Raw genomic sequence first — 20,848 nt, 5'->3', positions numbered from 1 at the left:
AAAGCTTCCAGAATTATGTTTAAATGACAAAGTTAAAACATCATCCATGTGTGAATCGTGTTCACTTCTCCCTTGCAAAATGAGTGTTAGTTCAGAAGTTTCAAAGACTCTAATAAAGCTGTATGGTCTGTTCACTGGCTGCACAGGTAAAAACAGGGGATGCTGTCTGAGCTGCAGTTCATCAAAGTACACTTACTGCGGTATAACCTGTTGGTCCTCATCCAGAAGTAGCAGAGCAGGATTTAATCCAGTTCTAGCAGGAGGAGGCTCCAAAGGCAGCATGCTGGGCACCGTGGACAGGAGGTTCTCACTTTCCCTTTTGCAGATGTAGAACCACTGAGCAAGGGCAACAGCCCCAACACATCAAGGATTTGTTTTTAGAGGGAAAAAATGCTTTATTTTTTCCAGACAGAAAGTAAGTGGTACAGTCCAGTCTAGTCCTGCCTTCTGCCAAGGCCACAACCTTGACTGGGCAGAGATCAGGCATAGTACTGCAGATTGGCTTTTTTCTTTGCTTGAACCTCCAGAATTCCTTCCATGTAGTCCTCGTGGGTGAGCTCTGTAGCTCCACGGCGAAGGGCAATCATCCCCTGCCCAACGAGACAGTATTTAGAGAGGGCATGTGAGCATCACATCAGTTCAAAGTAATTACGCCATGCTAGCTTTCACAGTTCCCGCTGATCAGTGCTGGCTGCTGTAGAGGAATACTTACCGCTTCAACACACACAGCCTTGCACTGGGCTCCATTGAAATCGTCTGTGCAGCGAGCCAGTTCCTCATAGTTCACATCAGGGCTGACATGAGCAGCAGGGGAGGGGGGGAAAAAAGTCTGAGAACATGTACCAAATAATAGAAAAAGCAAGGTATGGAGCTTCCTTAAAACCCAACAGGGAGCTCTCAACAAAAGAGAGCAGCAGCACCTACCACTCCACAGCCCTGAGGTACCATCACGAGTGACAAACATAGCCCCAGAAGGCCATGCGTCTGCCATACCTGACATTCATTTTGCGTGAATGGATCTGCATAATTCTGGCTCTGGCCTCTTCATTAGGCATCGGGAACTCAATCTTGCGATCTAATCGTCCAGAGCGGAGCAAAGCTGGGTCCAAGATATCAACCCGGTTGGTTGCAGCAATCACCTAAGTAGAAGTAGGGTCATCAGTCTGAGGCACCTGGAGGATAGGCCTCTCCTCCCCAAGGCTCCACCAAGCTTCTTCCCTGGGCATTGTTTTCCATCCCCTGCTAGAGCACCCTGGACCTCAGTAGCACTCTCTGCTAGATCCCAACCTTGACTTGTGTGTTGGGCTGGAAACCATCAAGTTGATTAAGCAGCTCCAGCATGGTCCTCTGCACCTCCCGATCACCAGCCTTCTCACTGTCAAACCTGAGGAGGAAACAAGGGTGAAACTGTCAGCGTGAACCTGACCACCCTGCCCCTATGTTTTTAATCACATAAAAAGACAGAATGACTGCAGCTCACACTCCTTGGTCAAGGTCTTCCAACCTCCTCCTTGAAATTACAGAAGACCTACCTCCATGAGGACCATGACTAGAATAACCGTCAGCAGCAGCTAAGCCTGATTATGTCCTTACAGCTGAATGGGGCTAAAGGCCCAAGTAGTAAAGGAGGGTGAACAGTTCTGATGCAGTTATCAGAAAACAGTTTTATACAGCAGGAGACTGTCACATCGATCCCAAGTCTCATGAACTTTGCTCATGAGCCCAAAGATTGCAGCAACTGCTATCTATCTGTGGTTGGCTTTACTCTCTGTTTCTGAATAGGCCATGCTTTAAGCTAGGCTTCCCTCACATGCACAGGCAAAGGAGGCTGCTAGGCAGCTCCCAAGAGCTTTACAACATGGCCCACACCTCACCTTTTAGTGCCAATGGCATCCAGTTCGTCAATAAAGATGATGGAAGGGGCTTTTTCCTTGGCTAGAGCAAAAGCATCACGTACCAGCTTAGCTCCATCACCAATGAACATCTGCACAAGTTGTGGACCCGCAAGCTTCAGGAACGTAGCCTGGAAAATGAAAGAGAATTCTATGCCTCGTTTCTCAACAGGGTCAGTTCTGGGTACTACAAGAAGCCCATAACTAAAACAACCAACCAAGCAAGCACACAAGAAAATCCCAGCCTTTGTAACATGAGTTTGTATGTATGACCCCTCTCCCCTCGGAGATGTTCTTTTTCAGGTACTGTTCTACAGCAGCACATGCTTTCAAAGGTTCCTTTTACCTTGGTCTGGGCAGCACATGCTCGAGCTAAAAGCGTCTTTCCTGTTCCTGGAGGCCCGTACATAAGGACTCCTTTGGGCGGCTGTATACCCAAGTTTTCAAATTTCTCCTTATGATTCATTGGCAGGACAATGGCCTCCACAAGCTACAGCAAAAGAAAAAGATTAATACATAAACCCCTTCTCCTCCACAGATCCAGGCTGCCTGCTTTGAGCTGAAGTTCAAACACCGTTGTCCTCAGTCACACCAGAAACTAAACATAAAGTATCACCTCTTGGATTTGTTTATCCAGCCCCCCGATGTCACTGTACTGCTCTGTGGGTCTCTCATCCACCTCCATGGCTTTCACCCGTGAATCATATTCAGTAGGTAGAGTCTCCAGGATCAAGTAAGAGTCTTTGTTCACCCCCTGTAAACACAAGTCCTTTGCTTTTAACAGGCCCTTCAGATAGCAATTAATAAACACACAATCAAAGATGATTCACTAGACCTCAAGGATGCAGGAATAACCAGCTTTGACATTGGCACTCACCAAATCACCACAGCTTGGCACAGTGGACAACGCCATAGCTAACCTAGCACATTTTGAAAAAGAGGCGTCCAACTTACGATACAAAAGATTGGGTTTAGAAAGCTTACTGGGTGATATCTAAATTTTCAGCACCTAATTTATGTATAAAGAACACCTCCCCCCAAACTACTTCTCTATACTACAAACATGACTGAACCCATAATATCTTTTTGTTAAAATTTTAGTACAGAAATGGTCTTGGGGAAATCTGGACAGATTATTCTCCTTTATGAAGGGCAAGATGTACGCAATTTTCTGGCCAACATCACATCCAACAGTCACAACAGCACCACTCACAACTAGGTCTCCAGGCTTCAACTTCTCGGCATCAACCAACCCAATAACAGGCAGGAAATACGTCTGTAGGAAAGAAATCAAAGTAAGCAAAACCAGCCATACTAGGAGAAAGTCCTTTTCAGCACTCCTCACCCCTAGCTGGGCACGTGGGTCTTACCTGGCGTGTAGAGGTCTTGATCACAGCACACTTGCCCTTTCTCTGGGAATCCAGGTCAATGTTTGCTCCATCCTCCTCCTGGTCATTGGGGTCAACATCCAGCAGCTGAAAACCAGAGAGAGAGATTTCATGACAATGTAACCAGGCTAGCAGGATGACCCCAGGATTAACGCTTCTAGATTACATGCAGTAGGAGAAATAAAACTTCCCATCATCCCTCAGCAGTAGAATCCTGAAAGCGTTAAAGCCCTCCTCTAAAAATTAATTTCTTCCTTTCCTCATGAAGCAGCACACGACAGCGCATAGGAAGACATTATAAAGTTCAGAACAAAGCAGTCGCTAATGGCACCGATTTCTCCTCCCATTACAGCAGCTCGCATTAAACCTTAAGTTCATTAAGTTTTAAAACACTAGTACAAACCAATCCCCTCTTTTTAAAAACAGGAAACTATCAGCATTTTTTTTGGCCTATCAGCAAAACTACTGAATTACAGAAAGAATGTGATGTAATAACAGAGCCACTGCTTTTCATTTGCTGTGTCACAAGTTTCAGAAAGCACATACCAAATCTCACATGCCCAAGTCTAGACTAAGCGAGGCTGCGTGCATGCTCCGATGGCTATGTTATGTACAGATGAGCAGTAGCCAACACCCAAGGAAGGACCCAGACAAGAAGCGGGCAAGTGACTTGCACTTCCAGGTCACAAATAAAACCAACAGAAAAACCTGGAAGCCCTGGCTGCAGGAGCACCAGTAGTTTGAGAATATGCCACGTCTCAAATTACCAATGCGTCCCCCTGCCCGTCTCCGTCCCGATATACATCGTGCACACTTCTCACATTGCTGCGGAAGAGTGCACCACTCTCACCTCGATAACGTTGGAGACAAGATATGGCAGGGTTTTGTTCACTTTGATCTTCTCGCTGTTCTCTTTGATCTTGTCTTTCATGGCCTGCAGCTCATGGGTCACTCTCAGTACTTCGCTCTTCATGATCTGGAATCAGTACGCAGAAGAAAGAGATGGGAATAATATCAGAAGACTGAGGCAAGATAAAATTCATACATTAATCCAAAAGCAAACCAGTTATAAAAACTTAAGTCTGAGGAAACAGTAGGTATAAAGGGAAACGTAATACAAAAGGAGGAAAAACCAGAAAGTTAGCCAAAACAGGTTAGGAATCAAGGCTACGCAGTCCATTCTGGTCTCCAACTAATCAATATAGCTAAGTAATTTCTTCGCAGTGTCACTGGATAACCTTAGCCTAATCAATGCATCAGCTTACAGGGTTGCAATATGACCTAGATAAGGATGTGACCTAGATAAGGTAACCGTGTTTTGCTTTTTATTTTTAACATATACAGATACATAGGTAACTAGATATACACACACATGCGCATATCTATATGCATCCATATACACTCACCTGTTTTAAAGTTATATTTTGCTGGGTTTAAAGAAGAATTGTGTTCCAGCACACAATTCAAGGAGAAACACAAAGCCCCGCACCTGGGAAGGAAGAGCGCCTTGCAGTGACGCAGGCTGGTGACTGCCTGGTTGGGGACCAGCTCTGCGGAAAGGGACCTGGGGGTCTCCATGGTCAGTAAAGTCAGCAGCAGCCAGCAACGTGCCCCGACAGCAAGGGCTGTACTGACAGGAGTGTAGCCAGTAGATGGAGAAAAGTGATCAGCCCCCTTTATTCAACACTAGTTAGACCCTATCTGGAGCAGTCTGTCCCATTTTGGGCTCCCCCATACAGCAAAGACATTGATAAACCAGACTGAGTTCAGCACAGGGCTGCCAAGACGGCCAGGGGGCTGGAGCATGGGCCCTGTGAGAAGTAGCTGAGGGACGTGGGCTTGTTCAGCTGGAGAACTACTGGGGAAGGTATCAAGTCGACAGAACCAGACACTTCACAGCAGCGCACGGTGGGCGGATGAGACAACAAAGACTGAAACAAAAGAGGTTCAGCCTGTGCGTAAAGGGAATCTTTATCCTCACGAGGACAGTCAAGCAGTGGCACAGAACGCCCAGAGAAGTGGTGCAATCTCTGTCTTTAGAGACCTTCAGAATCCAACCGGATAAAGCCCCGAGCAGCTGGGGTTATGGCCGACCCTGCTTTGAGCAGGAGACCGGACTAGAGATCTTCTCAAGCCCCTTCCGACCTGAGTTACTCGATGATCCTACCTGACCCAGGCCACGGAACGGGCTTCTCCCCTGTGCCTACGAGAGCTGGGAGGACTTATGTACCTTTACCTAAAGCATCCAAGGCTCTGCAGAACAACCGTCCCCTCAGCTTCCTCGGGTCCTCGCTCTTTCAGCACTTCTTTCCCTACCTTCAAGGCTTAACTCTACTCCCTAACCTACCGCTCCCCACCTAGTTAACCGCATCTTATTTTTCACTGCCCTCGTCTCTACCCTCACGGCTGGGCTAAGCCCGCCCCGCCCCGAGCACCACCAGCCCAGGGCTCCCAAGGGGCGGCCCCGCCGCAGGCAGACGGCCCGGCCCCGCTCGCGCTCCCCGGCCCCGCTCCCCGGCCCTTGGCCGCTACCTTGATCTCGCTGTCGAGGAGACGCGTGCGCTGCACGATCTCCTCCGTGGACATCTTCAGTACCTCCTCGCCGACGCCGTCCTGCGGGGGCACAACGGCAGCGTCACCCTCGGTCCGACCCCCGCCTCACCCCGGCTCCCGCCACCGCACCCCCGGCCCCTCACCTCGGACTCATCCCACACCGACGCCATCTTTCCCCCAGCCAGCCAGCCAGCGCACAAGCCGGCGGATTCCGGGCGGCAGATTCCACCGTCCTTCGCCCCGGGAACAAGGCGGGAGGCAACGGGACGAGGCTGCTCGGGGCGGGGGGGGCGGAGGGAGCTCCGCGACCCCTCTTTTCTTCCGCGTTGTCCCGCCGCGGCCCCTCCGCTCCCCCGGACAGCGCGGCCCGACGGATCTGCCGAATCTGCCGGCGGCGGTAGCGAGGGGAAGAAAGCGCCGCGCCGGTCACGTGCCACCGGCCAAATCTGCTGAGTGATGGCCCGGCCGCCATCTTAGTGCGGGGCAGGGGCGGAGTGGGAACCCGACCCCCGATCCCACCCCCCCCCCCCCAACCACCCTCGCCCCAGCGAGAGGGAGCCCGGTCGCGGCGGCAGTCGGGGAAGGTCTGCCGGCGATGCCCTTTATTACAGCCAGTCCCCGTACAGAGGGAGCGAGGAAGCGGGGCCGGACCGAGGACGCCCCCGCCGCCCACCCGAGCCCCGTGGCACCGCCTGAAGGCCCCCCCCCCCCCCGCTCTCCCCGGGAACGGCGGGGGTGGGATGAGGTTCCCCCAGCAGTTCTGACGGCGCAGGCCGAGCCCCACGGGCGGGTCAGACGTAGCCGGGCTTCACCGACAAGCGGCGGCAGTTGGGGCAGCCCCGGGTCCCGTTGGTCTGGAGGCACCTGCAAAGGGAGGAGTTGGGTTGCGGGGGGGGGCCCTGCGGCCGGAGGCGCCCCCAGGGCCGCTCCCAGTGCTGTTCTGTGGGCGGTTAACCACATAATAACACAGGGAAAAAGGTCCCTCCCGTCACGGGCAAAGATTTCATCTCTTTTTCCACCCGTTCCGTGGAGGCACTTCAGCGCGTTCCTCTACAACAGTAGGTTCCTGTACTGCCGGAGACAAATCCGCAGAGCTCGCGGGGCACCTCTGGCTGCCGAGTACTTTGATCCTGATTTGGGTGTCATGGCGAGGCTGTGATTTTAAATTCTCAATTTTCAGAACTAAGTGTTTCGTTACACTCGCATTTCTTCTAAAAATAAAACGGGGGTACGGCTAACTTCTTTCATGGCAGTAGCACAATAACAGACTGAACACCTTCTTCACCTGAGTGTACCTCTAGGCAAGAGAGAAAGTGGGGGGATTCAGGGGAAGAACATCCAAACTGCCCCTGGGAGTGAAGAACTGATTCCCCAAGAGGAATTAAATGAGAACCTGTGAACTGGGCTAAGCACCTACAAGGTGAGGACACGGGTGAACAATCAGTTAGAGGACAGAAGTGGGAGTGGGATGGATATTATGGCTAAATCTCACCCTCCAAGGCCATGGGATTCACAACGCTGCAATGGGATCCTGCAGGGCACAGGTAAGCAGGACAAAGACCTGGGGAACAGCATGCATAGGACTGTCATGCTCTGGGCACGAACAGCTCTTTCCTATGACTAATGTCACGACAAGGATCTTTAGTACTTCCAGCTCATTACTTTAAGTGGAAGAAGTGGGAGCAAGGCAGCGCCTGGAGCTGGTTGTTCTTCTCCCCAATGGACTCTCCACACATGCCACAATACAGCTCCATCTCCTCCACGCATTCATGGAACTTCACTACATGGTCACGCAGTTCTCGCTGCTGCCCCTTCGTGCGATAGATCCTTTCACAAAGGCAGTGGAGCTTCAGCAGGCCAAGCTGCACGTGAAGGGCAAAAACATAAGAAAAGTGAACAAGAAGGTGAAGACAGACCAGTAACAGAAGGAGTGGAAGCCACTACAGCCCCATCAGCCGGCTAGAGAAACAGCGGCACAGAAAGCTGGCCGAGGGACAGCATCAGTCATAAGGACATTTAGTCTCTCAGCACTTCCTGCAACTAACCCTACTTCTTTGTATCACAAAAGGGGACACCAGGTTTGAGGCACTCCGCAGCTCTTTCATCAGGATGGTTTTCCTGAGCTAGCCATCACATACACTGTATTATTTCACTTCCCTTTACCTCCAGCCCGCACAGAGTTCAGCTGCTGCTCAGGGCAATAATGTTTTTCAAGAAAAGACCCCTAATCCTCTAGCTCTCTGCTTGTTTCATACCCCATTTTTACTGCCTCCCATTCCCCTTTGTTTATCCCACTGCAACTCCTCCCTCCCTTTTCAGACTTGCACACTGATGGATCATATGTGCAACTGCCCACAACTAAACATTTCACAACAAAGCAAGACCCCAAGCATCAGCTGGTTAATACGGGCATGTTAACAAGCAATAACAAGTCTGGATACTTCAACGCTTGGCTTCTTAAGTTGCCTGATAGAAGACTACAGACAGTGCTGAAGAGAAGCTGTAGGATCCTACCTTGTTCCCTAGTCCCTCTGCCAGCTCCTGTGCCTTTTCAATGCTTTCCAGAGCCTGTGAACAGAGAGCATGCGTCATCAGTTCTCAGTCTGATATATCAAAACCAGACTTGTATGAATGCCCTGTTGGAATTATTAAAAGAAAGAGGTGAAGAGGTACAGAGTAGAATTTGGATAAACAAGCATCACTGCAACTCTGGAGATGCAAGATAGCTGTCTGGCAGATTTCCCTCCTCTCCCAAAAGTTCATCCATAAGAAAAGCTTGGTTTCTGAAAGACCACAAGTAATCCAAGAGCTACATTTCTGTTCCAGCCACACAGTGCAAAGTAGGGGCATGGTCTTGGCAGAGGCTGGTGTTTCCAAGCAGAGAGAATACAGACTTATTTAAACTCAGTCAGACATGCTCATTGGGGTTGTGATGAAGCACAAGCAAAGCAAGCCTTTTCCCCATCCTACCCTATAGGCTCAATAATTGTTGGGCAACTCTAATTTCACTTGTATAAAAGGGGAGGAAAGGGATCAGCACCACCAACACACCACGCTCTTCCATTTTTTTCCCTGCTATTCATATATCCACTTTGTCCTACTTACGCATGGTGTGATGTAGGAGTGAGTGTACTGCTATCTGTCTTTTTCAATCTGAAGGAAAGTATTTAGCATAGCAGCTGTTACACCAAACGAGTCCCTGCTTTACCCTAGATGCCACAGTGTTCCTCACTGTTCTGATCATCAGTCTCTGTTTTCCAGAACTATTGAGATCTGCTTCGGATTTGTCCAAGGGGAAGAAGAGGTCTCCCTTGTGATGCAGTAGTTTTCAGGAAGAACATTATAAAATTTCTACCCTATAATTTGGCATTACTGCTATTCTGGGAGAAGAGGACCAGATGAGATGAAAGAATGCACTTCGAATGCAGAGATGGCAGCATTAGACCTGTGGTGGCAGCCACAGCCTGGGATAAGGAACTTGTAGAAGAGGGAAGCAGGAACTGAAGGCTAGCAGATAGAACATAACTGAGAGCTGTGCCTACTAAGAGTGACTGTGTACCGGAAACCCCTGAAATTAATGACTGGGACTAAGAATCAAAGTGAGGCATGTGGGGTGGGGGAAGAGACACTGAGAGATCCAGGGGACAGTTTGTCATGGACAGGAATATGAGACTGCACAAGAGTTTGGGCAAGCAGGCTGGGACAGCAGCCTGGGAGGATCTGCAATACCATTGCCTTCATGCAAATAAAAGGAAATAGACTACCTGGCCAAGGAGACCAGGAAGATGGAGGAAGCTAGGACAATAGGGAATCTGCAAGTAAAAAGTTAGCAAACTGATTTATTAGGTAACTGATATTGGGATGAGTAGCATGAGAAATGGAAACTGGGACTGGCAAGTTGAAGAACAGGCTTGGGTGAGTATTCAGGGCTGTGACATTTGAGGAGGTCACATCTGGGGCAATGGGCATAAAGTGCCTGACCCACCAGGGCAGACATTCCCTCCAATGCCTGGAACAGAATACAAGATTCATCTATTCATTCTCTTCTTTTGTGGGTTTTGGTGAGATTAGGACTCTGTGCAGAGCCCTCACCAGGCTCTCAAGTGAGAGCTGTTTGTGATATCAGAGGGTGGTGATGGCTGGAGGTAGGATCAGTGGATGCAGGGGTTTGATGAGTGCTCTGAATATTCTGTTATGTAGAGGCCTACCTGCTGTGTCCTGTCCCATTCTTCTGAATGTGAGATATGAGGCTGGGAAGGGATTACACTGAGCAAAGTTTCTAACTACACGGTTTCTTCTTCCATTGCAAACATAGTGTTTACTTACTGAGATTGCAAGGTGTATCTTACCCAACTGATTCCCTGCTGTAGGCAACGTGGATGCTGACAGCACCTTGATCTTGTCTTTTCTGACAGACACATACCTGATTTCTTAATAGCTGGGATGCTTCATCTGAGCTAAATTTTTTTGTCTCTCATTAGAGTGGTAAGAGTGAATCTTCAGCATATCTATGCCCAAACCAGCATCCTGATGTGGCACTGTGCAGGCACTCCAGGTTGTTCAGCACTAGTTCAAGGCTAACCGTTGAGCATCTCATTCTGCAGCCCAGTAGTGTTCTTGCAGCGCAATCTGCTGCATCTAGCGCGATCCGGATTTTAACACACATACATTGCCTAAGCATTTTCAAAATAAGGAACGTTGCCCCCTTGTACTACACTGACCGGTTGTCTATTCCCAAATGATTTCCTGCTCTCATTTCTCTGTTTCACATCGCAGTTTATGTACCTTCAGAGTTTCTCTAGGAATTGAATGCCACGTTTGTCTGCAAAGCACATGGTGGAGCTGTAGAGCTGTCTAAGCATCATCACTATCACAACAATGAGCTTAGTCATATAGCTAAAAAGTAGGCAGTGGAATCTATTTCAGAGCATAAGCATAAGCTGATTGCCTACAATGGCGGGAGTAGGCTTCCTTCCCTCAGTGCTGGTTTCTCAGTGTAGTGCTTAAAAGTAATCAGGACTGACTAATGAGACAATTCCGCAAGTCAGCAGTCTGCCTCAGAATAGATGTTCATACTGTTAGTAACAAATTCCTGGCTGAGAGGGACCATTCAGAGAAACGTAACTGTACAAGCAACAGACCCTGTTGGTAGAACCAAGGGGTACAGGTCTCTATTGCACTTTGACGGGCATACAGTTCAGAAAAAGACTGTATGCTCTAATCTTGTCTAACAAACTTCTGTAGGAACAAGTTTGTAACTGACCTTGTCCAGCTCCTTCTGGATCATCCAGCACTTAGTCACTCCTAGCAGCACCTGGATCAGGCCCAGGCGGTTTCCAATCTCTGTCATGATGCTCATGGAGGAATCATACCGAGGAAAGGCTGTCTGCAGAAGCAGGGAGGAAAACATGTTTTGCTATGGCCGGCTTGTCACACCCTCTTGCTATCCCCTCTGTCCTTCCTGGCAGGAGAGTGCTGTACCTGCACGTCTTTGCGACTGCGATGGATATCTGCAAAGCACAGCAGACACAGCGCTTGCAGAGGCCGGTCACCATGCTGCAGGGCAATCTTCATGGACTCCTGAAAGAAATTGTCTTTGGTCAGTAAAAGAGCTTGTTCCTGCTTCAAAACAGCAGGGCTGGGACTGCGCACTCCAGCCACTGGAAAGTCAGCTCCAAAGAAATGGCAGAATCTTTTTAAGTCATGTAAAATCTTGTTCACATGTTCCCAACCCAGGGCCATTCATAGACCCAAAATTTTGAGGCCCCCTGGGCTACTGAAACCACAGCTCTAAGACCAGGAGGCAGCAGGAACATCTAGAATAAAGCGTGAATGCCATGGTATCTCTTTTCCTCCCAGTCCTGTAGGCAAGATCCCCTTGCAGAAGCCTCTGCAGACAGCCCTGCGTCTGCCTGCACCCTATACCTCACAGCAGTCCATAGCATCTGCCAAGCGCCCCAGCTTCCGATAGGCCACTGCCATGTGATACTGGCTCATTGCACGGTACTTCAAGCTCCAGCCCTTTCCATAATCATTCACCAGCTCAGCTGCTTTACAAGGGAAGAACAAGGCTTTCTCGTAGTCCTGTAAGGCAGACAGACAGACAGCAGTTACAGCAAAAATAAAGCAAAGGAAGAAAAAAAAAAACCAACCACTTTTTATTTACTAACACTGCAAAAGCTAGAAGATTTCTGTACACCTTTCAACTCCTGCTGCTCCTCTTCCACATGCTGTATTTCACTAGATGTTTTCACTGGGTATTAAACTGTGGAAGGTGGAATTGCCATATACTGAATTCATATTACTCTCTGGGTTCAGGACACTGGGGCAATGACACAGCAAATGAATTTTATATAGTACGCCATCAACTTTACTCTGCAGGAACCATTTACCATCCTCTATAACCAAAGGCTGAAAATTTTCTCTGCTCTTAGATCATCTCTGCTTTCAACATCTACATGGAGCCCTCATGTTCTCCATATGGTGAGTCAGGATCTTCAAGAGGCTGGTTATCCATCATTGCAGGAAACAGGAACAAAGAATCATGGCCTCACCAAATCCACAATAATTAATAATATAACACATTTTCATTTTTAAGCATTTTTCTGCATTAAAAGTGTTTTAGAAAGAAATCTAATTTTACAATAAGTACATAAAACTATTATCTAAATATCTAACCTTATTCTCAAGTAAGTTACATGAGACTGCAGAAATGAAAAAGTCCTCTTACTTTTTAATTCTCCAAGATGCACAAAGGAAACCACAACTTTTAAAATTTCTTTTCTCCCTTCTTATTTCATACCTTAAAAGTATCCAGCACAATGTTCTTTTCTTTATTTTTGGTATTATGAGGGAAGTTTACTGATAGTTTTCAACACTTCGGTTGGTAAGTCTTCCATTAGTGACAAAACCCAAGACTTTGTGAGGAAAACCTATTTGTTGCTGTTTATAATAGAAGTTAGAACTGGCAAATCACCCCATCCTCAGTTCCTCCCTGTTTTTGCTCATATAAATAGCTATTTGCCTGCGATAGTGGCAGAAATAGAGAATCCATGAGTTCTGGCTGCCAGCCCTGTGCGCAGACAGTACCTCCTCTGATGTGATCTTCTTTGAAGCTACGTTTGATCTTTTCAATACACAGGAATATTCGCAGCTGCTTCTGCTGTGCTATATAAACATTACACTAATCCTCCAAACCTTACTGTGAAGGAGAGTACTCAGTGATGATTTTACAAAGAAGAGATTTTAGCTTACAACGCTCTCTCAGTACTTCACTTCCTATAGCAAAGAAATAAGCTGAAATTCACACCATTTCCAACTCTTTCCTGAAGCCACGAGACAACCACCCTTCCGTCCCTTAGGTTACCGCACCTTTATCTGGGCGTAGAAGTTCCCGAGGCTGCAGCAGACTCGACACTCCAGCATCTTGTCATCGTTGTTGTGTGCATAGCGTAAAGCTTTCTCAAAGCACTCCAAAGCCTTCTGGAAAATGCTGAGGCCCAAGAAGGCATTGCCCATGCTGAGGCTCACCTGGCCATTCAGCTGCAGGCTCACAGTGGTACCCTGCATGTTCAGGCACGTCTTACAGTAAGAGATTGTTTTCTGGAATTCACAGAGTTTCTCATTGCTGCGAGCCAGGTTTAGGTAGCTCTCTGTAAGGAAATCCGGGTCTTCCAGCTCCCGTGCTGTGTCAATCTGTACCACTGCAAACTTTAAGTAGAAAAGACAGTGTTTATAAAAGTGTGTAATTTATTTAAATACAGCTCAAACACCCACAGAGTAGCACCCTGTACTGGACAACTGGCTCATCTCCGAGCGGTCCAGCAGCCCAGACTGAGAACTGTCCTATACATTGAGCAGTTTATCTGGTGGTTTAAAAGGCCTATGAGCAGTCTGAAGAAACCTCTCCACACAGTCTCTGGGGCAAGGAAAATGAACTAGGCTGGCAGTTAGTGGGGGAAAAAAAAAAGCTGTTAAATGGCCCTAAAGAGAAGTAGGTGAAACAGGAAACATCCGACACAATGCAGCTCAGTTTTCTTTCACTGAGTTTAATTTATTCCACTTTCTCTGGAATTCTTAAGATATTAAAGTACTCTATTAATAAAAGAAAGTAAGCAAGCTCCTTCTTTCATCAGTGTTTTACTAACAAATTGCAGTCCTGAGTTTTTATTCTATAACCTTCAGGATTCATTGCATACAGTTCTCTTAAATGATCTGAAGTCTTTTTCTTTCAGACTGCAAACTCTTCTGAGCAGTGACTCTTTTGTGTTTTGTGATGAACCAAGCACACTGCTGGCTTGAATTAATACCAGTAGCAAAGGTAAATATCTAGCAATTTTCTCAGTATGTGTTTTCATTAGAGATTATCAGTTAGGTTTATGGATAACAATTCCCAACGGCACCAATTACTTCCTTTTTGTATAGTGGCAACACATAATAATTTAAGCTACCAGAACATTTTACATTCTTCACAAAATTAAAAAAAAAAACCAACACAAAACCCAACCATAAATTGCATATGTTTGGGTATATATGTTCTCAGATTCCTTAGCACTTCAGGAAAGCTGCTATGTGGACCCAGTAATGTGCATTAGCTCATGCTTCCCCACATTCCCCTACCTTTGTACAAGTTCTTCATTATTTCCTGATTGCCACAGCCTCTTTCCTTGGTGTGAAGTAATTTTCGTCTCCAAAAGAGACTGAGCATCATAACCCTTCTTAAATCACAGTTAATTTCATGCCTTTAATTCTGACACCCCTTCTCCTGTTATTTCCTCTCTCAACAGTTTATTGCTAAAGTTCTCCTTCCTCTGTCTTTGATCACTCGTGGTGTAAAATCTTCAGTTTGACTGAAGCCATTTTTCCTTCCTAATACTGGGAAGAACTAGAATTCACATACTCTGATCCCACTTTCTGCTCCCTTCTCAGGTAACGAATTACCGTTCAGGTATACTGAGCTCACTCCTTTGCCTGTTTCTTTTTTTCTGTGAAGCCTTCAAGTATTTCTTTCAGGTAGCCACATCTTACCTTTTTTGCTTCTCTCTTCCCTAATCAGCCTGTTGTTTCTGCCACCACCCAATTCCACATCACTTATCAGAATTGGTTTTCTTCTTCAAATGTTTTCCAAGTGTATTAATACCGCTCTTTTCTTGTTCATCCTAAGTATTTGGTTTTAAGATAGGGCTTTGACACGTGCATGGGTTTACTAGTAAGATATCCCCCCACCCCCTTCTAAACAGAGCTACCAAAAACTTTTCAATGAGATGTGGGCACCCCCTTCTCGTTTTGTGCTAAGTGCTGAATGATTACCAGTCTAGTAAGAGGCAACCAAAAACATCAGGACAAGAATATCAAGGCCCTTCAGCAAGACCCTATTTCAGGCTGGGATAGTTTCTTAGGACTATTACAACATCCTCTTGCCTTGTCTTCCAGATTCCTGAGTCACCCTCGCAAACACTGCCTGCTGCTCTCTGTACGCATCCTGTTACTTCTCAGATCTAAACATCAGCTTCTTTTTGTTCATTTAATCAAACATGTTTATCCTCATGCTCTTGCAATGTAACTTCAGCTTCTTTTTACTACTCTTTCATCAAGCCCAGTATCCTTCCTTCTATGCTGTCCTGACAACTGGGAGCCCCCCTCTGACCATAACTGTCAGACCCCTCCTGGAACGTCTCTCAAGACCCCTGCCAAAAAAGCATCCTCTTTCCCCTCTTAATCAGCCCCCTAGCAAACAAATAATTGTAATAAGAACCAATGTAAGATCTATATTAGATATCAAACAGCAGTTGAACAACATAACAGACGTCTCCACAAGACTGCTGCTTATTCTACAGAATCCACTTGGAAATCTCTTTTCACACTGACATACACACTGTAAACAGGTTTAAGTGGAGCAAAGGCCCTGTTTTCATACCTTTTCCTGAGGCCTGATAACACGGTGTGCCTGTATGTGGGGAATAAATCAAGAAAGGTCCCCATGATTAACTGGAGAACCTCAATATCCTGGGAATCCTGAGGGACCAGACCCAGTGAAAAGTAGCATTCTGTGTATTTTGTGGGCTGGAGCTGTTGGTCAACGCAGTGATTATGGCAGCCCGCAATATGCACTCAATAGCTGGTATGTTCTACTATATAGAAAACAAACCCCCCGATTTCACATTCTAATCTCCAGCCACTCTCCGTAGTGGGTGCGACACAATGGCATGCATGCATCTCCAGTTCGCCTTACCTTCAGCATATCTTTGTATCTGCCCATCTCTGCATGAGCAGTGATGAGGCAACCCAAAACCCGAAACCTGCCAGCAGGATCCGCAGACTTCTCCAAAACCCTCATCCAGACTCGCAGGGCCTTTTCGGTCTGATTAGACTGGTAAAGATGGAGTCCTTTCTCTATTTGTTGCTTTGTCTGGTCCTGACCCATCTCCCATGCATTAAAAAGCCTCATAAACTAACCTCTAAGGACAGCAAAAAGGAATTGCACAGAAGAGAACACAACATAAAATGCCCTAACAGAGGAGGGCGGGTTGTGCGCTCAGAAGGCTTGGAGCCATAAAAGCCCAGCCATGTCAGGGGGCTGGAGCTGTGGTAAGCAATGGCGAGAAGTGGTTGCTCAGCACTGAAGGTAGAATCCCAAATCCCCTAGGCAAACATCTTGCTCTCTAGGACTCCATCAGTGCATTCGCCCGTCCAACCCCATAAACAAAGAGGAAAAGCACAACGGGGAGAGAAAGAGAAAAATCTCAGGCGACAGGAGTGAAACTCAATCCGAGCAGCCCGTGCTGGTCTCCTCCCCATTGGCTACAGCTGCGCCTGCCAGTCCTCGGCTCACATGGCTCCCAGGAATGCTAGTCAGGCTCCCCGGCTCCCAAGGTCATGGCGAGCCAACTGCCCACCCCTGCCCGCCGGTATGCAGCTTATTAATACCTCGGGGAGAGACAATCAGCTGCAGTCACAGGGATGGCTTGGTTGTCTCTTTCCTCTCTCTCTAGCCATCACCTTTTACAAGTGCTGGTGGTGGTGGGCTAGCCTGGGAGGTAGCAACCTCAGCTAGGGGTAGTAGCTTTAGGAACAATACATGCCTTAAAAAGTAAGGTATGAACTAGAAGGCTCCAGCACATACACACGTGCAGTATTATACTTGCGACAATATGCCCGATACTTGCCAGGCACAAATTCAGCCTCCCTTTTGAGGGCCTCAGCTGACAATATGGACTGTTTCTGTGGACAATGGTCAGCTCTGTCACAGATTTGCTGCAAATACAGCACTGACTTCTTAATTTCAGGGTCAATAAGAAGCTAACCATCCTGAAAAACTTTGTTCATGACCAACAGTTGCTCACGGCCATCAGATACCCATGACAGTCCTCCAAGAGTTTGCAACAGAAGTTGTCGAAGGCACTGCTGAAGTCCTGCATCCAGAACCTGCTCATCTTTTACGATGAATGACAATAATGACCCAAAGCAACAGATTTGTGCTCCTTCAGATTGCATAAGAGAATTGTCAGCCCAATTAGAATATAGCTTTAACGTTCCTACACACCTCTAGGAGTCAAGTTTCATACCCCCCCCTTGATGTGCTGCATTTTTAATGGGCCCAGTCTCAGGTATCTCTAGATTTACTCTGTCCTTCATAAGAAGAGATACCAAACTTGCAGGGGGAGGAGGGGGCGGGGAATGCCTCAGGGAAGTCTAACGTTTTTCAGATACACAAGTCCCAGACACCTGTTTTGGGATCATTTTACAGGCCAAAGAAATTGCAATTCAGAGTTTTAACAACAGACCCACGTGCAGAAGCAGGCATGTCTCCAGCTGCCTCCCTGCTTCTGTGTGAATTTGGTGGCAGTTCTTCCCCAAGCAAAGGTAAATACCAACAGAATCATCTCACGGGCCACCAGTTGGACCATCCAGGCCTGTGTCATGGCTGCCTAAGGAAACACAAACCCAAAGGAGCCTTCCTGCGGTAACATCCCTAAGGAAAGCAGGACACAAAAGAATAAGGAACCACAATCTACCCAGAGGCTTTACATCATAGCAGTCATAATCTTAAGAGATTCCATCCATACCTTTATCCAGAATTTCCTCAGAAAAATATTTTAAAAAGGAAAAGCATTTTAAATGGTAGAAAAGTCTTGCTACAATCAGACTGGTTCTCTTTTGGGAGCTTATATACTCTATTATATTTAAAATATTTAATTTAGCATTTTTTTCAGAGCGGTAATGCGCTAGATGATGTTTCAGCATAGACTGAGTACTCTCAAACTCTGGAATTAGAAACTGTGGAAAAATCTATAGAAGGCTGAAGAAAATCAACACTGAGGCACAGCTGGTTACTGTGCAAAAATCACTTCAGCAACACTGTTAAAATTATTATCTAGGTACTTTATAGATTTTAATTCTGATTCAGAATTAAGAAAGTTTCTCCTCCCTACACTAATTCTTATATGTCTCTCTGGAGATGGGTTGTGGGATGGACATAAGATGCAGAAGGCCGATCCCCATGGAAAGCACTGATAATGGTGAGGCCATCAGATTTCTGGACTTGGAGAAGAGACCAGGGACAGCAACCATTGGAGTCTGCTACATAAAAGAATCAAGCCAGGACTCAAGAAAGGGGAAAACAAAAATCATATCATTCTTTACTGGAGCAGACTACTTTGCAAAATTAGCCTTCCACAAGTAACCTGCCTGTACCTCAAACTTATCCTGATGCTTTTGGACCACTTCACCAAAGCACTGCTCCCCTCAATATTCACTCTCATATCCCACAAAGAACAGGCAAAGCGAGAAGAGGATGCCTTGCATTCTGACAAAGCCCATCTAACAGGAGGGAAATGATCTGTCCTGCATTTTGTTGATCACACTGTATGTACTTCCTTGCTCTTGAGTTCTCCTATGAAATTGTGCTTAGTCTCTTAAGAATCAACTCAACTCACCTAATGAGATAAAAACTTATCCTAGTAAAAAATAAGGGTTAGATCCATCAGGCTCAAATTGGCCATTTTCAAAACACGGAAATATACTCTGATATGGAACATACCACTCTGAGCCCAATGCAGCTGCCTAAATAAGGAGGGGTAAGTGGGTAGAATCACCAAGACATTGACTACCTGTGCTGCTTTGAGAAAGTTAATGGCAGAATGATCACCACTGTGGCTCAAGATAGCTCTAGTTTGTACAAGATTCAGGTATGGCTTCTATGGTAAATGATCCACAGTTTCTTCTCGGTAACTGCAAATAAGTAAGCCTGCAAGGTGCATCGAAACACCAAATTAGGGAGTCTCACCTGTCACACAGTGGAGCTATACACGCAGTGTAGCTAATCATGCAGTCACTTCTTCCGAGTGACCACACTTTGCTGCTTGTCTTCCTCCCCGTTGCTCTTCATAATGTATCCCCGGTGACTCCTGGCCATTTGAAGACAGCAGAACATGGCTGGTAAAGTCAGGAAGATTGGAGACTGGAGTCAAAACAAGTAGTGAAAGGTGGAGGCAGATGTGAGAGGAAAAAAATTTCTCCTAAAACATTCAACATCAGGACTTGCATCTACAGGTTTGTGTATTTCCTGTTGATGTTGATAAATATAACAACTCATGTGAAATGCTGATTATTTTCAGAGATTAATACACTGGCTCTTATTTGTAGCTTAATTGTCTACTGATTGGTGGTGGCCTTTTAAATTAAAGAAAAAAGCTTCAAAAAAATAAAAAAGCCACCTACCCAGAGGGATCTAGTACCAATTCCGTAACATGCAACTGAGAGCTCTGACTGCTTAAGATGAGACTAGCCAACTTTCTGCACAAGCAGGAATCTTCCATCCCACCTAAACAAACCCTTTTTCTGATTCAATTGTTTCTCTCCATCCTTCACCTCAGACCTACTGAACTGAAATCTCTCCAGCCTCCCTTCTCAACAGCTGCAAATTAACTGCAGGGATCCCAGCATACTCTGCAACAGGTGGCTCAGCGCCTCGCTTCACAATTGGTGCGCTGCGGGGAAAGGAATGCAGCACTCAATCCTGATGCTTGCAAGCGCTCTCAGATTTACAATCATGTAGGAAGTAATGGGGTGAAACAAGAGTATGCCAGATAACAGAGGAAAAGGACACGGAGGAGAAACATAGCTGCCCTGAAAATGCTTGCAGTCTCTGAGATGCAAGACAGCAGAAGGAAGGAGTAACATCACTGAATTTTAGGAGCTTTCAGAAATGTGGCAGTGTCACAGCCATTGTGGTACTTTCCTTCCAAGAGAGGCAATATTAATGTCAAACTCATGGCAAGTTTCTGAATGAATTATACTTTGCCTACACCAAATATTTACTTTTTTACAACTCATTTTATTTCACATGATTAACATATCTTAGTTCTAAAAGCAAAGCAGGTAACTTTCACTTATCACAAAACCTGAGCTAGTAAGTAATCCCAACCCATTTGGGGTTTCCCTGTGTAGTATTTCCAGGACCAGGATCACTGGGGACTGCAGATACCTTCATGTTGCAGAACCAGGAGATAGGTTCAGCAAGCTTGGCCATGTTCCTGGAAGGGGTAAGGAGGCAGTGGCAGGTATGGAGCTCATAGGAGCAGTATGAGCTGGTGCCTATCTAATCCCACACACCACCACGCACATGTGCTGTTCCTATATAGCTGAAGTCTGGTGTTATGCCGAAGTAATTTAGCCCCTGAAACACCATGAAGCACAGTGCATGGACAGGCAAGGGCCTATGCACCACCAGTTCTGTGAGGCTGGATATGCCTACACCTCACTCCCCAGTGTAACACATATTTGCATTATCCAAGCTTTTCTCTATCTAATGTCTAAAGCGGACTTGAATACCAAATGAAACAAAATGGAGGCTAAACCACCAAAAAGCCTTCTCCATTTCTACTCAAAGTAGCGCATCTACACAGAGGTAGAAATCCAGGGCTATATTGTACATCCAGAACACGTGGTATTGAGCCATGAAAATTTTTGTGGCTCACGCTAAGAAACTGGAAGTTAGTTCTCTCATCTCTCGCC

General features: G+C 46.5%; 3 protein-coding genes across 7 annotated transcripts in view; all 3 read right to left on the bottom strand.

Moving 5' to 3' along the window:
* Positions 1-370: 370 nt before the first annotated feature.
* On the bottom strand, positions 371-6,330 carry PSMC3 (proteasome 26S subunit, ATPase 3). The gene is given in 16 exon segments (XM_052781990.1): positions 371-590; positions 713-794; positions 994-1,139; positions 1,288-1,384; positions 1,875-2,023; positions 2,239-2,382; positions 2,509-2,646; positions 3,106-3,168; positions 3,263-3,367; positions 4,131-4,256; positions 5,813-5,893; positions 5,977-6,066; positions 6,068-6,131; positions 6,133-6,180; positions 6,182-6,230; positions 6,233-6,330. Coding segments are annotated over 16 exon segments (1,566 nt in total). The 5' UTR covers positions 6,306-6,330; the 3' UTR covers positions 371-479.
* A 228-nt stretch (positions 6,331-6,558) lies between these two features.
* On the bottom strand, positions 6,559-17,190 carry RAPSN (receptor associated protein of the synapse). 2 transcript variants are annotated; one of them, XM_052781987.1, is made up of 9 exons: positions 16,065-17,190; positions 13,205-13,543; positions 11,759-11,917; positions 11,315-11,413; positions 11,097-11,219; positions 9,669-9,842; positions 8,348-8,401; positions 7,496-7,695; positions 6,559-6,697 (listed from the first exon to the last, which is right to left on the bottom strand). In XM_052781987.1, exons 1-9 carry the CDS (start codon positions 16,278-16,280, stop codon positions 6,625-6,627), a joined length of 1,437 nt encoding a protein of 478 aa, XP_052637947.1. In that variant the 5' UTR covers positions 16,281-17,190; the 3' UTR covers positions 6,559-6,624. The 2 variants fall into 2 exon arrangements, with proteins under 2 accessions (XP_052637947.1, XP_052637946.1); XM_052781986.1 differs by lacking the exon at positions 9,669-9,842 and having other exon boundaries at positions 16,065-17,186.
* Positions 13,436-20,848, bottom strand: part of CELF1 (CUGBP Elav-like family member 1) — a 72,831-nt gene continuing 65,418 nt past the window's right edge. Inside the window, exons 14-15 of one of the 4 annotated variants that reach the window (XR_008234414.1) lie at positions 19,119-19,292; positions 13,436-13,543 (exon numbers count right to left, since the gene is read on the bottom strand). The gene's annotated coding sequence lies outside the window, so the exon portion shown is untranslated. Of the gene's footprint in view, positions 13,544-17,640; positions 17,761-19,118; positions 19,293-20,848 lie in introns of those variants that run through there. The other 3 variants (XR_008234411.1, XR_008234413.1, XR_008234412.1) reach the window with 3 other exon arrangements.

This window comes from Harpia harpyja, chromosome 3, assembly GCF_026419915.1.
Source record: "Harpia harpyja isolate bHarHar1 chromosome 3, bHarHar1 primary haplotype, whole genome shotgun sequence".
Classification (NCBI taxonomy): domain Eukaryota; kingdom Metazoa; phylum Chordata; class Aves; order Accipitriformes; family Accipitridae; genus Harpia; species Harpia harpyja.
The sequence above is the reverse complement of the archived record's forward strand: the minus strand, read 5'-3'. Positions and strand labels throughout refer to the sequence as shown.

Coding starts and splice junctions, on each gene's coding strand:
- RAPSN (XM_052781987.1), bottom strand. CDS start 16,280: ATGAGGCTTTTTAATGCATGGGAGATGGGTCAGGACCAGACAAAGCAA. Junction 11,414..11,758: donor ATGCTATGGACTGCTGTGAG/GTATAGGGTGCA, acceptor AATTTCTTTCAG/GAGTCCATGAAGATTGCCCT. Junction 6,698..7,495: donor TCCCACTTCTTCCACTTAAA/GTAATGAGCTGG, acceptor CTCCCTTTGCAG/GTGCCTCCAGACCAACGGGA.